Source organism: Salvelinus fontinalis, chromosome 4 (genome assembly GCF_029448725.1).
Source record: "Salvelinus fontinalis isolate EN_2023a chromosome 4, ASM2944872v1, whole genome shotgun sequence".
Taxonomy (NCBI): domain Eukaryota; kingdom Metazoa; phylum Chordata; class Actinopteri; order Salmoniformes; family Salmonidae; genus Salvelinus; species Salvelinus fontinalis.
In genome coordinates this window covers 55,705,746-55,723,728 of record NC_074668.1, presented here as the reverse complement: position 1 = coordinate 55,723,728, position 17,983 = coordinate 55,705,746, and the positions used below count along the sequence as shown (strand labels likewise).

At 42.0% G+C, this 17,983-nt stretch overlaps 1 protein-coding gene across 2 annotated transcripts in view; it reads right to left on the bottom strand.

The window, feature by feature from the left end:
- Nucleotides 1-17,983, bottom strand: part of LOC129854017 (protein kinase C-binding protein NELL1-like) — a 481,512-nt gene that overhangs the window by 270,685 nt on the left and 192,844 nt on the right. The window contains exon 12 of one of the 2 annotated variants that reach the window (XM_055920615.1): nt 14,754-14,882. The exons of the other annotated variant lie outside the window; for it this stretch is intronic. Coding sequence (XP_055776590.1) covers nt 14,754-14,882 — 129 coding nt within the window. The remainder of the gene's footprint in view (nt 1-14,753; nt 14,883-17,983) is intronic. 2 annotated transcript variants of the gene reach the window in all.

Below are 17,983 nucleotides of genomic sequence, written 5' to 3'. Positions count from 1 at the left end.
TATCTTTCCGATTTGGTCCTGCCGTACATACCTACACGTACCCTACGGTCACAAGATGCAGGCCTCCTTACTGTCTCTAGAATTTCTAAGCAAACAGCTGGAGGCAGGGCTTTCTCCTATAGAGCTCCATTTTTATGGAATGGTATGCCTACCCATGTGAGAGATGCAGACTCGGTCTCAACCTTTAAGTCTTTATTGAAGACCCATCTCTTCAGTAGGTCCTATGATTGAGTGTAGTCTGGCCCAGGAGTGTGAAGTTGAAAGGGAAGGCACTGGAGCAACGAACTGCCCTTGCTGTCTCTGCCTGGCCGGGATCCCCTCTCTCCACTGGGATTCTCTGCCTCTAACCTTATTACAGGGGCTGAGTCGCTGGCTTACTGGTGCTCTTCCATACCGTCCCTAGGAGGGGTTCGTCACTTGAGTGGGTTGTCACTGACGTGATATTCCTGGCTGAGTTGGCGCCCCCCTTGGGTTGTGCCATGGCGGAGATCTTTGTGGGCTATACTCGGCCTTGTCTCAGGATGGTAAGTTGGTGGTTGAAGTTATCCCTCTAGTGGTGTGGGGGCTGTGCTTTGGCAAAGTGGGTGGGGTTATATCCTGCCTGTTTGGCCCTGTCCGGGGGTATCGTCGCGACCCCTCCTGTCTCAGCCTCCAGTATTTATGCTGCAGTAGTTTGTTTTCGGGGGTCTAGGGTCAGTCTGTTATATCTGGAGTATTTCTCCTGTCTTATCCGGTGTCCTGTGTGAATTTAAGTATGCTCTCTCTAATTCTCTCTCTTTCTTACTTTTTTAAATCTTTCTCTCTCTCGAAGGACCTGAGCCCTAGGACCATGCCTCAGGACTACCTAGCCTGATGACTCCTTGCTGTCCCCAGTCCACCTGGCCGTGCTGCTGCTCCAGTTTCAACTGTTATGCCTGCGCCTATGGAACCCTGACCTGTTCACCGGACATGCTACCTGTTCCAGACCTGCTGTTTTCAACTCTCTAGAGACAGCAGGAGCGGCAGATATTCTCTGAATGATCAGCTATGAAAAGCCAACTGACATTTACTCTTGAGGTGCTGTTGCACCCTCCACAACCACTGTGATTATTATTATTTGACCCTGCTGGTCATCTATGAACATTTGAACATCTTGGCCATGTTCTGTTATAATCTCCACCCGGCACAGCCAGACGAGGACTGGCCACCCCTCATAGCCTGGTTCCTCTCTAGGTTTCTTCCTAGGTTCTGGCCTTTCTAGGGAGTTTTTCCTAGCCACCGTGCTTCTACACCTGCATTGCTTGCTGTTTGGGGTTTTAGGCTGGGTTTCTGTACAGCACTTTGTGACTTCAGCTGATGTAAGAAGGGCTTTATAAATACATTTGATTGATTGATTGATTGAATGAGAGAAAGAAAGAGAAAGATAGATAGAGGAAGCAAGATTTAGAGTGCGACAGCAGCCACTGAGGACTGGTCCTGGTATGCCATAAATCTACTCTATGGTGCTCATAGTTTTCGAAACATGAGCCAACTGATTAGGAACCAGGCTCTCACTTCTACAGATATAAGATCTTCATTTGAGCCAGATTGCTACTGCAGGAAAATAATCCTGCAGCAACAAGAAAGTTGAATTTTTATGTGGATCATAATGAATGGTCATTTTTGTATTGCTTTATTTTTTGTAAGGAAACATCAAGTCTGACATGTCTAAGTGGAAATTGCAAACTTCAGAAGTTTTTTTTAAACCTCAAAACACACTACACATTTTAAATTCCCTGCATTACAGGAAAGTTATCCTGCAACAGGGTGATCAAATTAAGATCTCACACCTGTTCCTGGTAAACAAGAGCACATCAGTGTCCAAAGCTCTACACCAGTTGGCCCACTCAAAGGGCCCTCCTACTGTTGCCATAGGCTCAACATATTGTAGTCATATTAAGCCAAATGAATCGGCACTAGTCTCCTACACCAATGAGCCCTCTGTTACAAACCAATAAGTCCATGGAAAGGCCAATCGTCTCATACCCCTGAATCCATGACAACTAAAACAGCCTTGAGACTCTTATACCCATAATCCAACTCAACTGTCCCTTAGTGCCCTGCTGTAGAGTGTCCTCACAGACCCACTGAAGTAGCCTTGGCTGGGTCCTACCCACAATCCCTGGAACTATTGTAGCCAATAAGCCAAAAGAGGCTGGTGGACAGACATATCAGAGGACGCGCTCATCGTAATGGTTGAAATAATGGCTGGAATGTAAACCATGTGCTTGATACCTTGCCATCTATTCCATTCTAGCCATTATGATCACATCCACCTATATCTCTGCCCACCAGCCACCTCTGCAATAAGGCCCTGAGTGTCTTCTTACCCATTAGCTTTACTCTGTTGATCCTACAGCTATTGTATGCAGTAATCATGTACCTATGAACCAGAGTTAGACTATTAGCACTGAGACAGTATGCAGCTCCACTGTGGAAAGCTCACCGTACACCATCAGCTCCAATATAAATAACATGAGCAAGCCTACTTCTGATAAGCTTTAGAGTAAAGCATTAAAAACAATCAATTAACCAATAAAATTGATCAAATTAACCTTTTCACATGTACCATCAAACGGGTGTGATCGTTCTACAGTGGTCCCTGTAGCGTACATTCAAACCGGTGTGACTAGAACGCTTATTTAGAATGTCCAGTTTCGATTGACGCAACAATCAGCATTTGGGCTGACCACACTGTTTTTCACAGAAACATTTTACACAAACACAGTCCTTACAAAGTTATGTCCTGAATGTGACCAGTTTATTATTGGATGCAATGTTCAGACATTCACAGAAGTAGCTACAGCATACACAATCATCCAAACCGGAAAATCTAGGCTACAGTTGTTCTATCGCTAACTGAGGAAAGAGTGATGTAACATAGGTGGTCATATTTTTATAACTCGGCTGACAGAAACTACAATATGAATTAGCTAATAGCAATTACTATTCATAATTAATCACATCACGGGTGAGCTCATAATTGATTAAAACACTTTCCAGAAATCGAAAGTAATCCAACGATGGGTAGATTGTACACGCCGCTATGTTTATTTTTTTCGCATCAAACAAAGATAATAAGAGTAAACAAGATGAGTTTGGTATATAGTATGCATGTTGAAGGGGGTGTGTCTTCTACCATCATTCACTTCTGGAAGGTTACTTGAAAAATGAGTGAACCCTCACTCACCACATTTTGTTATATCAACTTTGGTCCAGAAAGCATTGTATGCCAACAAACATGCCTCCACACATAGCTGGAATTAGCTTAGCTCATCATAATCAGTACAACCTTCAAAAACGTATTTTACATGTGTTCATGACATTCTATGCAAGAATCGGAATGCATGATTTGTGAGCAGCACTGAATAAAACAGTAAATGAATAAAAACTTCTCACAAAACATGTTCTATATTGATACAAGTGGCGCGTGCAGGCAGTCAATCACGTAACCTCTGACTTCAGCTCTGAACCATGCAGTGTTGTTGTTTATGTACGTAGCTAGTGATCTCAGCTGTAGCAATAGCAATGTCTTTCAAAAGGAGACAACTCACAAATGTGGAAATTCTGGAGATTTTTATCAATTCTGACTATGAGTCTCAGTATGAAAGTCAGGAATCAGATTCCGACAGTGAGGAGCTCCCCCGATCTTGTAGCCATTGATAACCCTGAATCAGAGGACCCCTTGTCAACTGATGAAGTCCCAGGCCCCTTTGAAGATGCTGGTGGTGATGGAGGCAGACCAATGGTGGGTGCAGTACAGGAGTTCTGTGGTAGCTGGAAGGCCGCCAGCCATTTTACCCCTCCTGGCACTGCTGTTTGCTTTGATTAGTCCCAATATGGATTTCAAAGCACCTTGCCATTTCCCTCTAAGGCAGAGTCCTTCAAGCTGTTTCTGACAGAGGAGCTGGTGGGAGACCTAGTCGAGCAGACCAATCGCTATGCCTTGGAGCTACAAGAGAAGAGAGAGCCAGGAGTGAGGGGGAAACTCGCTAAATGGGTGACAACCACAATTTGTGAAATGTATACCTTCCTGGTGACAGTCCTTCACAATCCCATACGCCTCACTGCATGGCATTTTCCCTGCAAAGTCCCTCAAACTGCTGCTCAAGGTAGTCATACACAGAGGCATTGCAAAGTCTGCCTGTCTGGCACCATTAGAAGGAAGCAGAGGAGGTTGACAAAGTACATGTGTTTAGCTTGTGACACACATCTATGTGTTTCACCATGCTTTGAGGAGTATCATATGCTCAAGCACTATTGAGCACATCTGCAGCAATTACTGACTGACTCTCCTGACAGGTGACTTGACATGACACTATGCCTTTAGAGGTGGGGGGTGGAAATGCAGTTGTTGTTCAGTCACTGTATGAATATTATATATGGGATAAGCATATTCCGTTTTATTTCCTCTAAGTAAAACAAGTTTTTGTTGTTGTTGTTCAACCATCACCAATAGTTTAATAAAATAGATGACTATTACCTATTGGCCTATGTGTTTTCTTGCTGTGTTTTCATCCAGTAAAACTGTTAAGGAGTGTACGCTAGCATACAAAAGCTGTCCTCAATCTTCAGCTAAAAAAATATGTCCAGTTCCAGTTATGATATTGGCAAATACTGTTTGTGGTTTCTGAAAGTACAGAATTAAGAGAAATGATTAGTAATTAGAATATAATATCAGGACCATAGCAATAAAACAATATTACAAAGTAGTAACATAATAAAACTGATGTTAAAATAATATTGAATTGACAAAATCACAAATATGAGTTATAACAGTAAGAAACAGTAACTGTTGAGCTCCACAAGGGCAGGGCAGAACAGAGCGATGCTAAATAGGTCAAATGAAAACAAACCATGGTCATAAGGCCAGGGTAGCTTCAGAATACAACACAAGCTAATACGTCTCTGACGCAATTAGCATTGTTTTACAGAGCTAATAGAAGAGTGTAACTAGCTACATAAGCTAGCGTGGCCGCGGTTATAAGGAATACACACAATATATTATACTCCATACACACAGTGAGCTACAGTAGAAACGACATAACACGACATACAAAAACTATTATAACATAATAAGGCACTTACTTTGATATAAACGCACACATTTCCAAAGTTATTATCATGTAGTAATGAAAACAACAATGAATGTGATGCGGGCACCAGACGGAAAATGTGAACACTTGTGTGCAGGTCCTGTTCTGACTGGAGACGGGCACATTTCTGCAGACTTGATTTGCAGAAACAATTGGGAAGTGCTTGGGGAAGTTTGTTCGGGTCAGTAATGCATAAAAAAAATGAATTGTCCGCAAAAGTGAAATGGCCTACTCTTATGTGAATTAATGAGGAGGCGGAACACACCTCAATTCAAACTGTTGTTAGAAAAGAAAGACTTGTGAGAAAATAATTTGAAATTAACAAATTGAAACAGTCTATAAATAAAAACAGTCAGCGTGCCTTGGTTTGAGGGCAGTGCGGATTAACTGTCCTGTTGCGTAACAATTACACTTTGTAACAACAGTGAGCGCATTCTGACATCACAGTGCATAAAACTACTCGCGTTGGGCGACCATTAGAGATATTTTATAATTCATGTATGAAAAGCTTAACATATATAGCCTAAGGAACAAGGTTCATGAAGTCAATAACTTGCTTGAAACAGATGACATTCATATTCTGACTATCTCTGAACCTCACTTAGATAATACCTTTGATGATACAGTGGTAGCAATACATGGTTATAATATCTACCGAAAAGACAGAAATGCCAATATTATGGTCCATATTCAGAACCACATTCCTGTAAAGCTTAGAAAGGATCTCAAGTGAAATACTGTTGAAGTAATATAGTAATAAGTAATACAGGTTCATCTGCCTCACCTTCAGTCAGTATTTATTTAATTTGTATTTCACCTTTATTTAACCAGGTAGGCAGTTGACATCAAGTTCTCATTTACAACTGCCACCTGGCCAAGATAAAGCAAAGCAGTGCGGCACAAACAACAACAGAGTTACACATGGAATAAACAAACATACAATCAATAATACAATAGAAAAGTATATAAACAGTGTGTGCAAATGTAGTAAGATTAGGGGGGTAAGGCAATAAATAGGCCATAGTGGTGAAATAATTCCAATTTAGCAATTAAAACACTGGAGTGATAGATGTGCAGAAGATGAATGTGCAAGTAGAGATACTTGGGTGCAAAGGAGGAAAAACAAATAAAATAACAGTATGGATATGTGGGAGTTGGATGGGCTATTTACAGATGGGCTATGTACAGGTGCAGTGATCTGTGAGCTGCTCTGACAGCTGGTGCTTAAAGTTAGAGAGGGAGATATGAGTCTCCAACTTCAGTGATTTTTGCAATTCGTTCCATCATTGGCAGCAGAGAACTGGAAGGAAAGGCGGCCAAAGGAGGAATTGGCTTTGGGGGTGACCAGTGAAATATACCTGCTGGAGCATGTGCTACGGGTGGGTGCTGCTATGGTGAACAGTGAGCTAAGATAAGGCGGTGCTTTACCTAGCAAAGACTTATAGATGACCTGGAGCCAGTGGGTTTGGCGACAAATACCATGACTTTGTTGTCCTTAAGCCATTTTGCCACAACTTTGGAAGTATGCTTGGGGTCATTGTTCATTTGCGACCAAGCTTTAACTTCCTGACTGATGTCTTGAGATGTTGCTTTGATATATCCACATAATTTTCCATCTATTTTTGAAGTTTACCAATCCCTCCTGCAGCAAAGCACCCCCACAACATGATGCTGCCACCCCCGGGCTTCACGGTTGGGATGGTTTTCTTCGGCTTGCATGCCTCCCCCTTTTTCCACCAAATATAAAGATGTTCATTATGGCCAAACAGTTATATTTTTGTTTCATCAGACCAAAGGACATTTCTCCAAAAAGTATGATTTTTGTCCCCATGTGCAGTTGCAAGCCGTAGTCTGGCTTTTTTATGGCGGTTTTGGAGCAGTGACTTCTTCCTTGCTGAGTGGGCTTTCAGGTTATGTTGATATAGGAATCGTTTAACTGTGGATATAGATACTTTTGTACCTGTTTCCTTCAGCATCTTCACAAGGTCCTTTGCTTTTGTTCTGGGATTGATTAGCACTTTTTGCACCAAAGTAAGTTCATCTCTAGGAGACAGAACGCGTCTCCTTCCTGAGCGGTATAACGGCTGCGTGGTCCCATGGTGTTAATACTTGCGTACTATTGTTTGTACAGATGAACGTGCTACATTCAGGCGTTTGGAAATTGCTTCTAAGGATGAACCAGACTTGTGGACGTCAAAAAAAAAAAATCTGAGGTATTGGCTGATTTCTTCAAGCAAAGAGGCACTGAAGGCCTTGAAATACATCCACAGGTACACCTCCAACTGACTCAAATGATGTCAATTAGCTAATCAGAAGCTTCAAAACCCATGACATGATTTTCTGGAATTTTCCAAGTTGTTTAAATACACAGTCAACTTAGTGTATGTAAACTTCTGACCCACTGGAATTGTGATAGAATTGTGAATTATAAGTGAAAAAATCTGTCTGTAAACAATTGTTGGAAAATGACTTGCGTCATGCACAAAGTAGATGTCCTAACCGACTTGCCAAAACTATAGTTTGTTAACAAGAAATTTGTGGAGTGGTTAGAAAACTAGTCTTAATGACTCCAACATAAGTGTATGTAAACTTCCGACTTCAACTGTATGTGATATCAACATGGCTTCATCAAGCTGCCCACTCAATTTTTTTTTAAACTGTAACCAGTGCCTGCAACCTGGTTCAGGTTATCAGTCACGCTACCTGCGTATTTACAAACAGCACAGGAATGAAATCCCCTACATGTATTTATCACATCTTTACTAATGCTGCAGAAAATTGCTTTGAAGCAGTATCCAAATCCAGTATCCAAATCCATAGGATGTAGTCATCACAATATAGTAGCCACATCTAGGAAAAGCAAAGTTCCAAAAGCTGGACCTAATATAATGTATATGTGGTCATACACCACATCAGTCACTGGGTTTATCAATAAGTGCATTGAGGACGTCGTCCACACAGTGACTGAATGTACATACCCCAACCAGAAGCCATGGACTACAGGCAACATTTGCACTGAGCTAAAGGGTAGAGCTGCCACTTCAAGGAACGGGACTCCAACCTGGAATGCCCTACGACGAACCATCAAACAGGCAAAGCATCAATACAGGACTAAGATCGAATCATACTACACCGGCGCCGATGCTTGTCGGATGTGGCAGGGCTTGCAAACTATTATAGACTACAAAGGGAAGCACAGCTGAGAGGTGCTCAGTGACACGAGCCTATCAGAACAGCTAAATAACTTCTATGCTCGCTTCAAGGTAAGTAACACTGAAACATGCATGAGAGCATCAGCTGTTCAAGACGACTGTGTGATCACGCTCTTCACAACCGTTGTGGGTAAGACCTTTAACCTGTCTAGGATGAGCGTGCCGCTAGCGGCACACCCCCCCCACCCCCACTGAAAAGGCAGAGCCGCGAAATTCAAAAAAAATATTTTTTTTAAATATTTAACTTTCACACATTAAAGTCCAATACAGCTAATGAAAGACACAGATCTTGTGAATCCAGTCAACATGTCAGATTTTTAAAATGTTTTACAGGGAAGACACAATATGTAAAGATGTACATCTATTACCTAAAAACACATTAGCATAATCCACCATCTTTTATTTGTCCACCAACACCAGTAGCTATCACCAATTCGGCTAAACTAAGATATTTATAGCCCCTAACCAACAAAAAAACTCATCAGATGACAGTCTGATAACATATTTATGGTATGGGATAGGTTTTGTTAGAAAAAAGTGCATATTTCAGGTAGATGGCATAGGTTACAATTGCACCCACCGTCACAAATGGACTAGAATAATTACAATGAGCAACGTGTTTACCTAACTACTAATCATCAAACATTTCGTAAAAATACACAGCATACACTAATCGAAAGACACAGATCCTGTGAATACAGACAATATTTCAGATTTTCTAAGTGTCTTACAGCGAAAACACAATAAATCGTTATATTAGCATAGCACATAGCACATAGCAGCCCAGCATTGATTCTAGCCAAAGTGAGCGATAAAAGTCAACATCGCCAAAAGATATTAATTTTTTCACTAACCTTCTCAGAATTCTTCCGATGACACTCCTGTAACATCATATTACACAATCCATATAGAGTTTGATCGAAAATGTTTATATTTAGCCACCAAAATCATGGTTAGACAATGTGAAATGTAGCTCAGCTGGTCAGAAAATGTCCTTGCGCCACTTAGACAGTGATCTACTCTTATACATAAATACTCATAAACGTGACTAAAAAATATAGGGTGGACAGGGATTGATAGACAATTTAATTCTTAATACAATTGCGGAATTACATTTTTTAAATTATCCTTACTTTTCAATACAATTTGCGCCAAGCGAAGCTACGTCAAAAAACATGGCGTCCTAAGCCACTAACATTTTTCGACAGAAACACGATTTATCATAATAAAAATGTCCTACTTTGAGCTGTTCTTCCATCAGTATCTTGGGCAAAGGATCCTTTCTTGGGAGTAATCGTCTTTTGGTGGAAAGCTGTCCTCTTGCCATGTGGAAATGCCAACTGCGTTCGGGATGAACTGGAAAGCGTGCCCAGCTATTCACATCGTTTCAAAAATAAATGTCCCAAAATCGCACTAAACGGATATAAATTGCTATAAAACGCTTTAAATTAACTACCTTATGATGTTTTTAACTCCTATAACGAGTAAAAAGATGACCTGAGAAATATAACAGGCTAAACTAACGCTTGGAACAGGAGCGGGTCGGTGTCCTCCACGCGCGTTACGCACCAAGAAAAGACTTGCTAGCTACAGGGTTTTTTAATTTATAGGGCCTGTGAACGCGCAATCGACCCCATTGAAATCGTCATCACGTAAAGGCATCCAGGGGAAGACGTAAGAAGTGTCCGTATAGTCATAGCAATAACAGTGCCCTTTTAACTGACTCCAGAACAGTGGCCAACATTTCTGAAATCTGACTCCATGTCAGGGAAATTGCTGTAGAATGGGCTCTGTTCCACTTAGAGACAAAATTTCAACTCCTATAGAAACTATAGACTGTTTTCTATCCAATAATAATAATAATATGCATATTGTACGATCAAGGATTTTGTGGGAAGCCGTTTCAAAAATTACCCAATTAGCATAAATAGTCACAACAGCGCCCCCATCCTCAACAGGTTAAACAGATCAACATTCACAAGGCCAGAGGGCCAGACGGACTACCAGGACGTGTACAACAAGCGCTGACCAACTGGCAAGTGTCTTCACTGACATGTTCAGCCTGTCCCTGATTGAGTCTGTAATACCAATATGTTTTAAGCAGACCACCATAGTCCCTGTGCCCAAGAACACTAAGGTAACCTGCCTAAATGACTACCGACCCATAGCACTCATGTCAAGTCTAGGACAAAAACGTTTCTCAACAGTTTTTACCCCCAAGCCATAACACTCCTGAACAGGTAATCAAATGGCTACCTGGACTATTTGCATTGTGTGCCCCCCCAACCCCTCTTTTACGCTGCTGCTACGCTCTGTTTATTATATATCCACAGCCACTTTAACTATACATTCATGTACATACAGTGGGGAGAACAAGTAAAAGTGGTTAAAGTGACTATGCATATATGCTGAACAGAGAGTAGCAGTAGGGTAAAGAGGAGTTGGTGGGTGGTGGGTGGCGGGACACAATGCAGATAGCCCGGTTAGCCAATGTGCGGGAGCACTGGTTGGTTGGGCCAATTGAGGTAGTATGTACATACAGTGGGGAGAACAAATCAAATCAAATGAGTTCTGTTATAGTCACAGACATGATTCAAACAGTTTTAGAAACGTCAGAGTGTTTTCTATCCAATACTAATAATAATATGCATATATTAGCATCTGGGACTGAGTAGGAGGCAGTTTACTCTGGGCACGATTTTCATCCAAACGTGAAAATGCTATCCTAGGGAAGTTAAATCATGAATTTACTGTGGTTAACTTCTCTAGGATAGGGGGCAGCATTTTCAATTTTTTTTGTTGTTGAGGTCACTCTTTTCAATGGATTTTCATTGGGAATCCAGATTTCTAAGGGACCTTCCTGCAGTTCCTATCGCTTCCACTGGATGTCAACGGTATTCAGAAATTGGTTGAGGTTTTTCCTTTGAGAAATGAAGAAGTAGCCATGTTCAGAATGATGCTCCAGTGAAGTGTACTATTTGTTAGAGGCGCGTGAACAGAAAGCATGCTACACATTGTTTTCCTCCGGTATTGAACACAGATCATCCCGTCTTCAATTGTATTTTATTTCAATTATTTACGTTAAAAAATACCTAAAGTTGTATTACAAAAGTAGTTTGAAATGTTTGGACAAAGCTTACAGGTAACTTTCGAGATATCTTGTAGTCACGTTGTGCAAGTTGGAACCTGTGTTTTTCTGGATCAAACGCGCCAAATAAATGGACATTTTGAATATATATCGACGGAATTAATCGAAGGACCATTTGTGATGTTTATGGGACATATTGGAGTGCCAACAGAAGAAACTCGTCAAAGGTAAGGCATGAACTATATATCTTTATTTCTGCGTTTTTTGTTTTTTTTGTGTCGTGCCGGGAAGGTTGAAATATGATGATCTGTGATTGTTAGCTGGGGTGCTATCCTCAGATAATAGCATTGTTTGCTTTCGCGGTAAAGCATTTTTTAAATCTGACATGTTGGCTGGATTCACAACAAGTGTAGCTTTGATTTGGTATATTGAATGTGTGATTTCATGAAAGTAAGTAGAATTTTTTTTTTGGTAATTTATTTGAATTTGGCGCTCTGCTTTTTCACTGGATGTTGGCCAGGTGGGACGCTACTGTCCCACATATCCCAGAGAGGTTAATCACATTTTTTGGAAAGCTGAGTTCAATTTCACTAGCCACACCCAGACCTGATTACTGCCAGACCTGTTGAATCAAGAAATCACTTAAATAGAACCTGTCTGACAAAGTGAAGTAGGCCAAAAGATCTCAAAAAGCAAGACATCATGCCGCGATCCAAAGAAATTCAGGAACAGATGAGAAACAAAGTAATTGACATCTATCAGTCTGGAAAGGGTTACAAAGCAATTTATAAAGCTTTGGGACTCCAGCAAACCACGGTGAGAGCCATTATCCATAAATGGAGAAAATTTGGAACAGTGGTTTGGCCGGCCTACCAAAATTACCCCAAGACCGCAGCGACGACTCATCCAAGAGGTCACAAAAGAACCCACAACATCTAAAGAACTGCAGGCCTCACTTTCCTCAGTTAAGGTCAGTGTTCATGACTCACCATAAGAAAGAAACTGGGCAAAAATGGCATCCATGGCAGAGTTCCAAGGCGAAAACCACTGCTGACCAAAAAGGACATAAAGGCTCGTCTCACTTTTGGCAAAAAAACATCTTTATGATCCCCAAGACTTTTGGGAAAATATTCTGTGGACTGATGGGACAAAAGTTGAACTTTTTGGAAGGTGTGCGTCTCGTTACATCTGGCGTAAAAGTAACACAGCATTTCATACCAACAGTCAAATATGGTGGTGGTAGTGTGATGGTCTGGGACTACTTTGCTGCTTCAGGACCTGGACGACCTGCTGTGATTGATGGAACCATGAATTCTGCTCTCTTACCAAAAATCCGTAACTAGAGAGTTCGGCCATCAGTTCCTGACCTCAAGCTGAAGCGTACTTGGGTTCTGCAGCAGAACAGTGATCCAAAACACATCAGCAAGTCCACCTCTGAATTGATTAATTAAACAAAATGAAGGTTTTGGAGTGGCCTAGTCAAAGTCCGGACTTGAATCCGATTGAGATGCTGTGGCGTGACCTTAAAAAGGCGGTTCATGCTCGAAAAAACCCACCAATGTGGCTGAATTAAAAGAATTCTGCAAAGAAGAGTTGGCTAAAATTCCTCCACAGCGATGTGAAAGACTCATTGCCAGTTATCGCAAACGCTTGATTGCAGTTGTTGCTGATGGTAGACTAACAACCAGTTATTTATGGGGCAATTACTTTTTCACATAGGGCCATGACGGTTCGGATAGCTTTTTTTCCCTTTATAAATAAAATCACTTAAACTGCATTTTGTGTTTACTTGGGTTAAATTTGTTTGATCTGAAACATTTAAGTGTGACAAATGTGCAAAAAAAAAAAAAAGAATTCAGGAAGGGGCAAATACTTTTTCACAGCACTGCATGTATGCGAATGACTCAACACTATACACAGCAGCTACTACAGCTACTGAAATGACTGCAACACTTAAAGAGCTGCAGTTCATTTCAGAATGGGTGGCAAGGAATAAGTTATTGCTAAATATTTCAAAAACTAAAAGCATTGTATTCAGGACAAATCATTCACTAAACCCTAAACCTCAACTAAATCGTCGTGTAATGAATAATGTGAAAAATGAGCACGTCGAGGTGACTAAACTGCTTGGAGTAACCCTGGACTGTAAACTGTCATGGTCAAAACATATTGCTAAGATGGCGAGAAATTCTGTCTATAATAAAGCGCTTCTTAACACTATCAACAAGGCAGGTCCAACAGGCTTTAGTTTTGTCACACCTGGACTACAGTTCAGTAGTGTGGTCAGGTGCCACAAAGAAGGACTTAGTAAAAGTATTATTGGCTCAGAACAGGGCAGCACAGCTGGCCCTTAAAAGTACTCTGGGAGCTACCATTAATGATATGCATGTCAATCTCTCGTGGCTCTAAGTGGAGGAGAGATTGACTTCATCACTACTGGTTTTTGTAAGAAGTGTTGACAAGCTGAATATACCGAGCTGTCTGTTTAAAATACTAGCACACAGCTCGGACACCAATGCACACCCCACAAGACATAACACCAGAGGTCTCTTCACAATCACCAAGTCCAGAACAGACTATGGGTGGCGCACAGTACTACATAGAGCCATGACTACATGGAACTCTATTCCACATCAGGTAACTGATGAAAGCAGTAGAATCAGATACAAAAAACAGGTAACAATACAACATATGGAAAAGCAGGGACTGTGAAAAGACACACACAAAGGTGCTTGCACACACACTCTATACACACATACATTGTAATGTTGTTGTATGGTGCTATTATACATGTTTTCCTGTAGATATGTAGTGGTGCATTAATGTTATACGATGAAGTGCTTTATATTTTGTTTTATATACAATGTAAGTGCCTTCATGTTTTTGGACCTCAGGAAGAGTAGCTGCTGCCTTAAATACAAATAAATACAAATACTGAACAAATACATTTTGTTTCTGAAATGTCCTGCTAATGCCAGAGGTAGTTGAAAATCTCATCAGCCAAGCTCTCTCTCAGGCATCTACTGTAAGGAATGGGCCAGGCATCTCACATACCCTCATACCCACATATCCACTCAACCATAGAGATAATATAATTCACTATAATTCAGGAATCTAGGTACAGATCTAGGATCAGCTTCCCCTCCCACAACCTTAACCATTAGTGTGGGAAATGCTAAACTCACCCAAGATCAGCATGCAGGGGCAACTTCACTCTACTCCTAGTCCTCTTTGCAATAAAGATATACAACTTCCACATACACAAAACAAGCTCTCAAAACCCAGCTAGTTCAGAGTCTTCTACCCAAAGACCCAGTCAAATAGTTCACAGCTGCCTACCTTCACAGTATGTGGAGTCCCCATGGATGGAGGCAAAGCCGCTCTTGCACTCACACTCCGCTCTGGTATTCCGGTTTTTACACTCCGAATTTTCCCCACAAATGAGTCCCTCTGAGCAGAAGTCGTAGCCTGGGAGAGAGGGGGACAAACTTCTGACTCAACAGTCTGGGTTTGACTGGGATCACACAGGGTGCTGACAGTAGGGTTGGGCGAAGTGGTGAGGTAGAAAATGAGCCGGCATTCCTGGAAAAAGCTTGTAACCCAAAATCACATTTTCAGGAATTAGAGAATATGTTGTTGATCTATCACCATATTCTAACACAAACTCAAAAGTTCACAAAACTATAGTACCAAGATCAAAGAATGGGGCATGGAAACGCTATGATTTTGTGGAACGCTTTGAGTTTGTAGCTTTCCCCAGACAAACACACATACACAATAAATGATCTACAGGAAAAATGCCTGCTGAGAAGAGCGAGTGTAATCCATCAAACAGGTGCACACAGACAGACAGCCAATCTACCAGACAACCAGACAGACTGATGACTGACAGACACAGAGAGGCAGGCAGGCAGGCAGACACAGGACTGCACGTACAGTAGACGACTCAGTCGCCTCCTCTCTTGATCTGAACCCATCTATCCCTTCATTCCCAGTAATGAGTAGTGCCAGTCCAACTCTTTGTGAAATCCCCCCTCTGAACCTCAGTGCTTAGGGATCTATTAGCATTCTACATTCTCTCTCTCTTTCGCTCTGTCTCTCTCTTTCAGTGCATTCTGGAAGGTTTTTGTTGTTGAGAGGCCGCATGGAGGGCTCTGTCCTTACTTATAACAAAGCAAAACTCTGTTATGCATAGCATGGAGAGATAGAGCCCCCCTTTGCTTCCAGGGTGTTTCCAGTGGAGTTGTGAAGGGCTTATGTTGGGCAGCATTCTTCCTGTGGCATAAACTGGTTGTTCTCTTGTTTTTTCTAGTCGGACAGTGTTGTACATGTCTGTCCACGAAGGAGTATAGGGCCTGGTAGAACTGGAGAGCAGGGTGGCTGCATTACAACTAAAGGTGGCGCAGAGGCTGCTGTACCATGCTGATGTCGGCTGGAGGGAACCAGAATGCACGCTGATGGATTAGGGTTGGACCGGCAGCTGTTCCTCATGAGACTGGAGAGGCTGACTACAGCAGGTCTCTCTGATTTTTACTCTGCAGTGCTGAGGGCCTGGCAGCTGCTAAGGACCACACGAGAAGGCAGTTTGGAGCCTGGGCTGTGGGTGTGGGAGGAGCCTATCTTCCACAATCTAGACATCCTTTTGAGATTGGTTCAATCGGCCATCCTGCAGAAGCGACTGATGGCAGCGGGTTTACTGGGTGACCTTCGGATGCGGAGGGGTGGAAAGCCTCGGAAGTCCTGGCACAACATACAGGACTAACATCTCCTAGGCTGCTGGAGAAATTCCTGGGGGAGGTCCAGGAGGCACTGTCTGAGGTAAGGGGGGTGTTGCAGCAGCCAAAGGGGGATGGGCCACAATGTTTCCGCCACTGAAGATGACAGCAGAGACTAGAAACTGGCAAGGGGGTATCGAGGACTTGTTACATTTTAACACTCCAAGCCTGGGGGAGTTTGAGGGAGTGGGAGGTAAAGCCCTCTACAACCTCTGCATTAACGTGAGGAACATTAGGAGCCTAACAGGAGTGAAGGCACATCAGTGGTAGGGGATATGTGTGACAGAGAGTGTGGTGGGTTTTAGATGGAGAGGCTCTACAAACTCCCAGTACCAAAGATATCAGGGGAACTCCAGTGGAGGGTACTACTTGGAGACCTGGCCACTAACAGCTGGTTGGCATGGGGCGACCCGGGAGTCGGACAGGGTTGTCCTTTCTGTGTCATGAGTGAAACTGTGCATAATGTTTTCTGTGTGCCTCAGGTTAATGGCATTAATGTCTCTGTTGGAATGTCTGTGTGAGAGGTAGGTGTTGGAGTTTACTGTTGCGATGTTTATAATGGAGTACAGGTATTCGAATAAGGAAAAGGCCAAATGTGTGTTTGAATTTTTGTTTGCTCAGGCAAAGTTGGTTATTTGGCTAACAAGGAGGAACGGGGTCAAAGGTGGGGGGATAACATACCCTTTACTATTATTTAATGGGATGGTCTCTGTGCGCCTTAGAGTGGAATTTGAGTTCTATGAAATGATAAGTGGAGATATTTCAGGAGATATAGTGTGTTGGTGAGGCCATCTGTATAGCTGAGGAGAATGGGTTGGATGTACGGTTGTAGAAGTGGTGAGGTTTTGGTTATAGTGATGTATGATGTTGTGTGGTATCAAGGGGTAGAGGGCAAGGTGATATTTATTTCTGAAAGCGGGGGGGCGGTGGTGGTTGTTAGGTTAACGAAATGAGTATGTATCATTAAAGAAAGACTAAAAGTCTCTTTCCCTCTGACATGTTTTTCTCTCTTTATCCCTCCCTTTCCTTCTCTGTAATTTCGCTCTCTGCATATACTCTCTTTCTCTGACATTTTTCTCTCTCTTTCTCCCTCCCTCTGTCATATTCCCTCTTTCTCTACCTCCCTCCCTCCCTCTCCCTCTTTCTCAGAAGAGGTCTTACATGTACAAAGAATCAGAACGTCAGAGGTGGAAGTTTGGCTGATGCCACGAAGGAGATAGAAAGGAAATGCACAGTGGTTATTCAGGTAAAACTTGTGTCATATGGTAGCACACCTTGCGGGCTGCCACATAATTCCATGGCACGTTATTTAATTGTCAGCCATTGTTGCCATTAATGCTAGTTAGTGTTAGTTTGAGCACCAGAGGGCATCTTTGATATGCATTTGACAGTCTTTAATATTGGCTGTACTAGAGAATTTAAAACCTTTATTTGTAAGAACATAGTATATGGGATTGATTTTTAGAAACAGCTTAAATAATTTGATTAATATTATGGTGATTCTATTCAAATACATTTTTTAAATGAAACCCTCAGAAAATATGGCGCTGTACAACTTGACCGGTCGGGAGTAGGCTACAGCACTAAGTGCATAACATGTCCACACCCTAATTGTAGTCTAACCAATACCCAAATGGAGATTCAGTGAAAATAAAAATCTCATTGATTTATCAAGACCAGTCCCCGTGCTTGTCTCAGAGCAGTGCGAAATGGTGCTGAAATAGTTGACTACACGCGAGTAGGCTATTGCTTCAAATCCTATTGCTTCTAACTTCAATATGCTTAAATGCAACA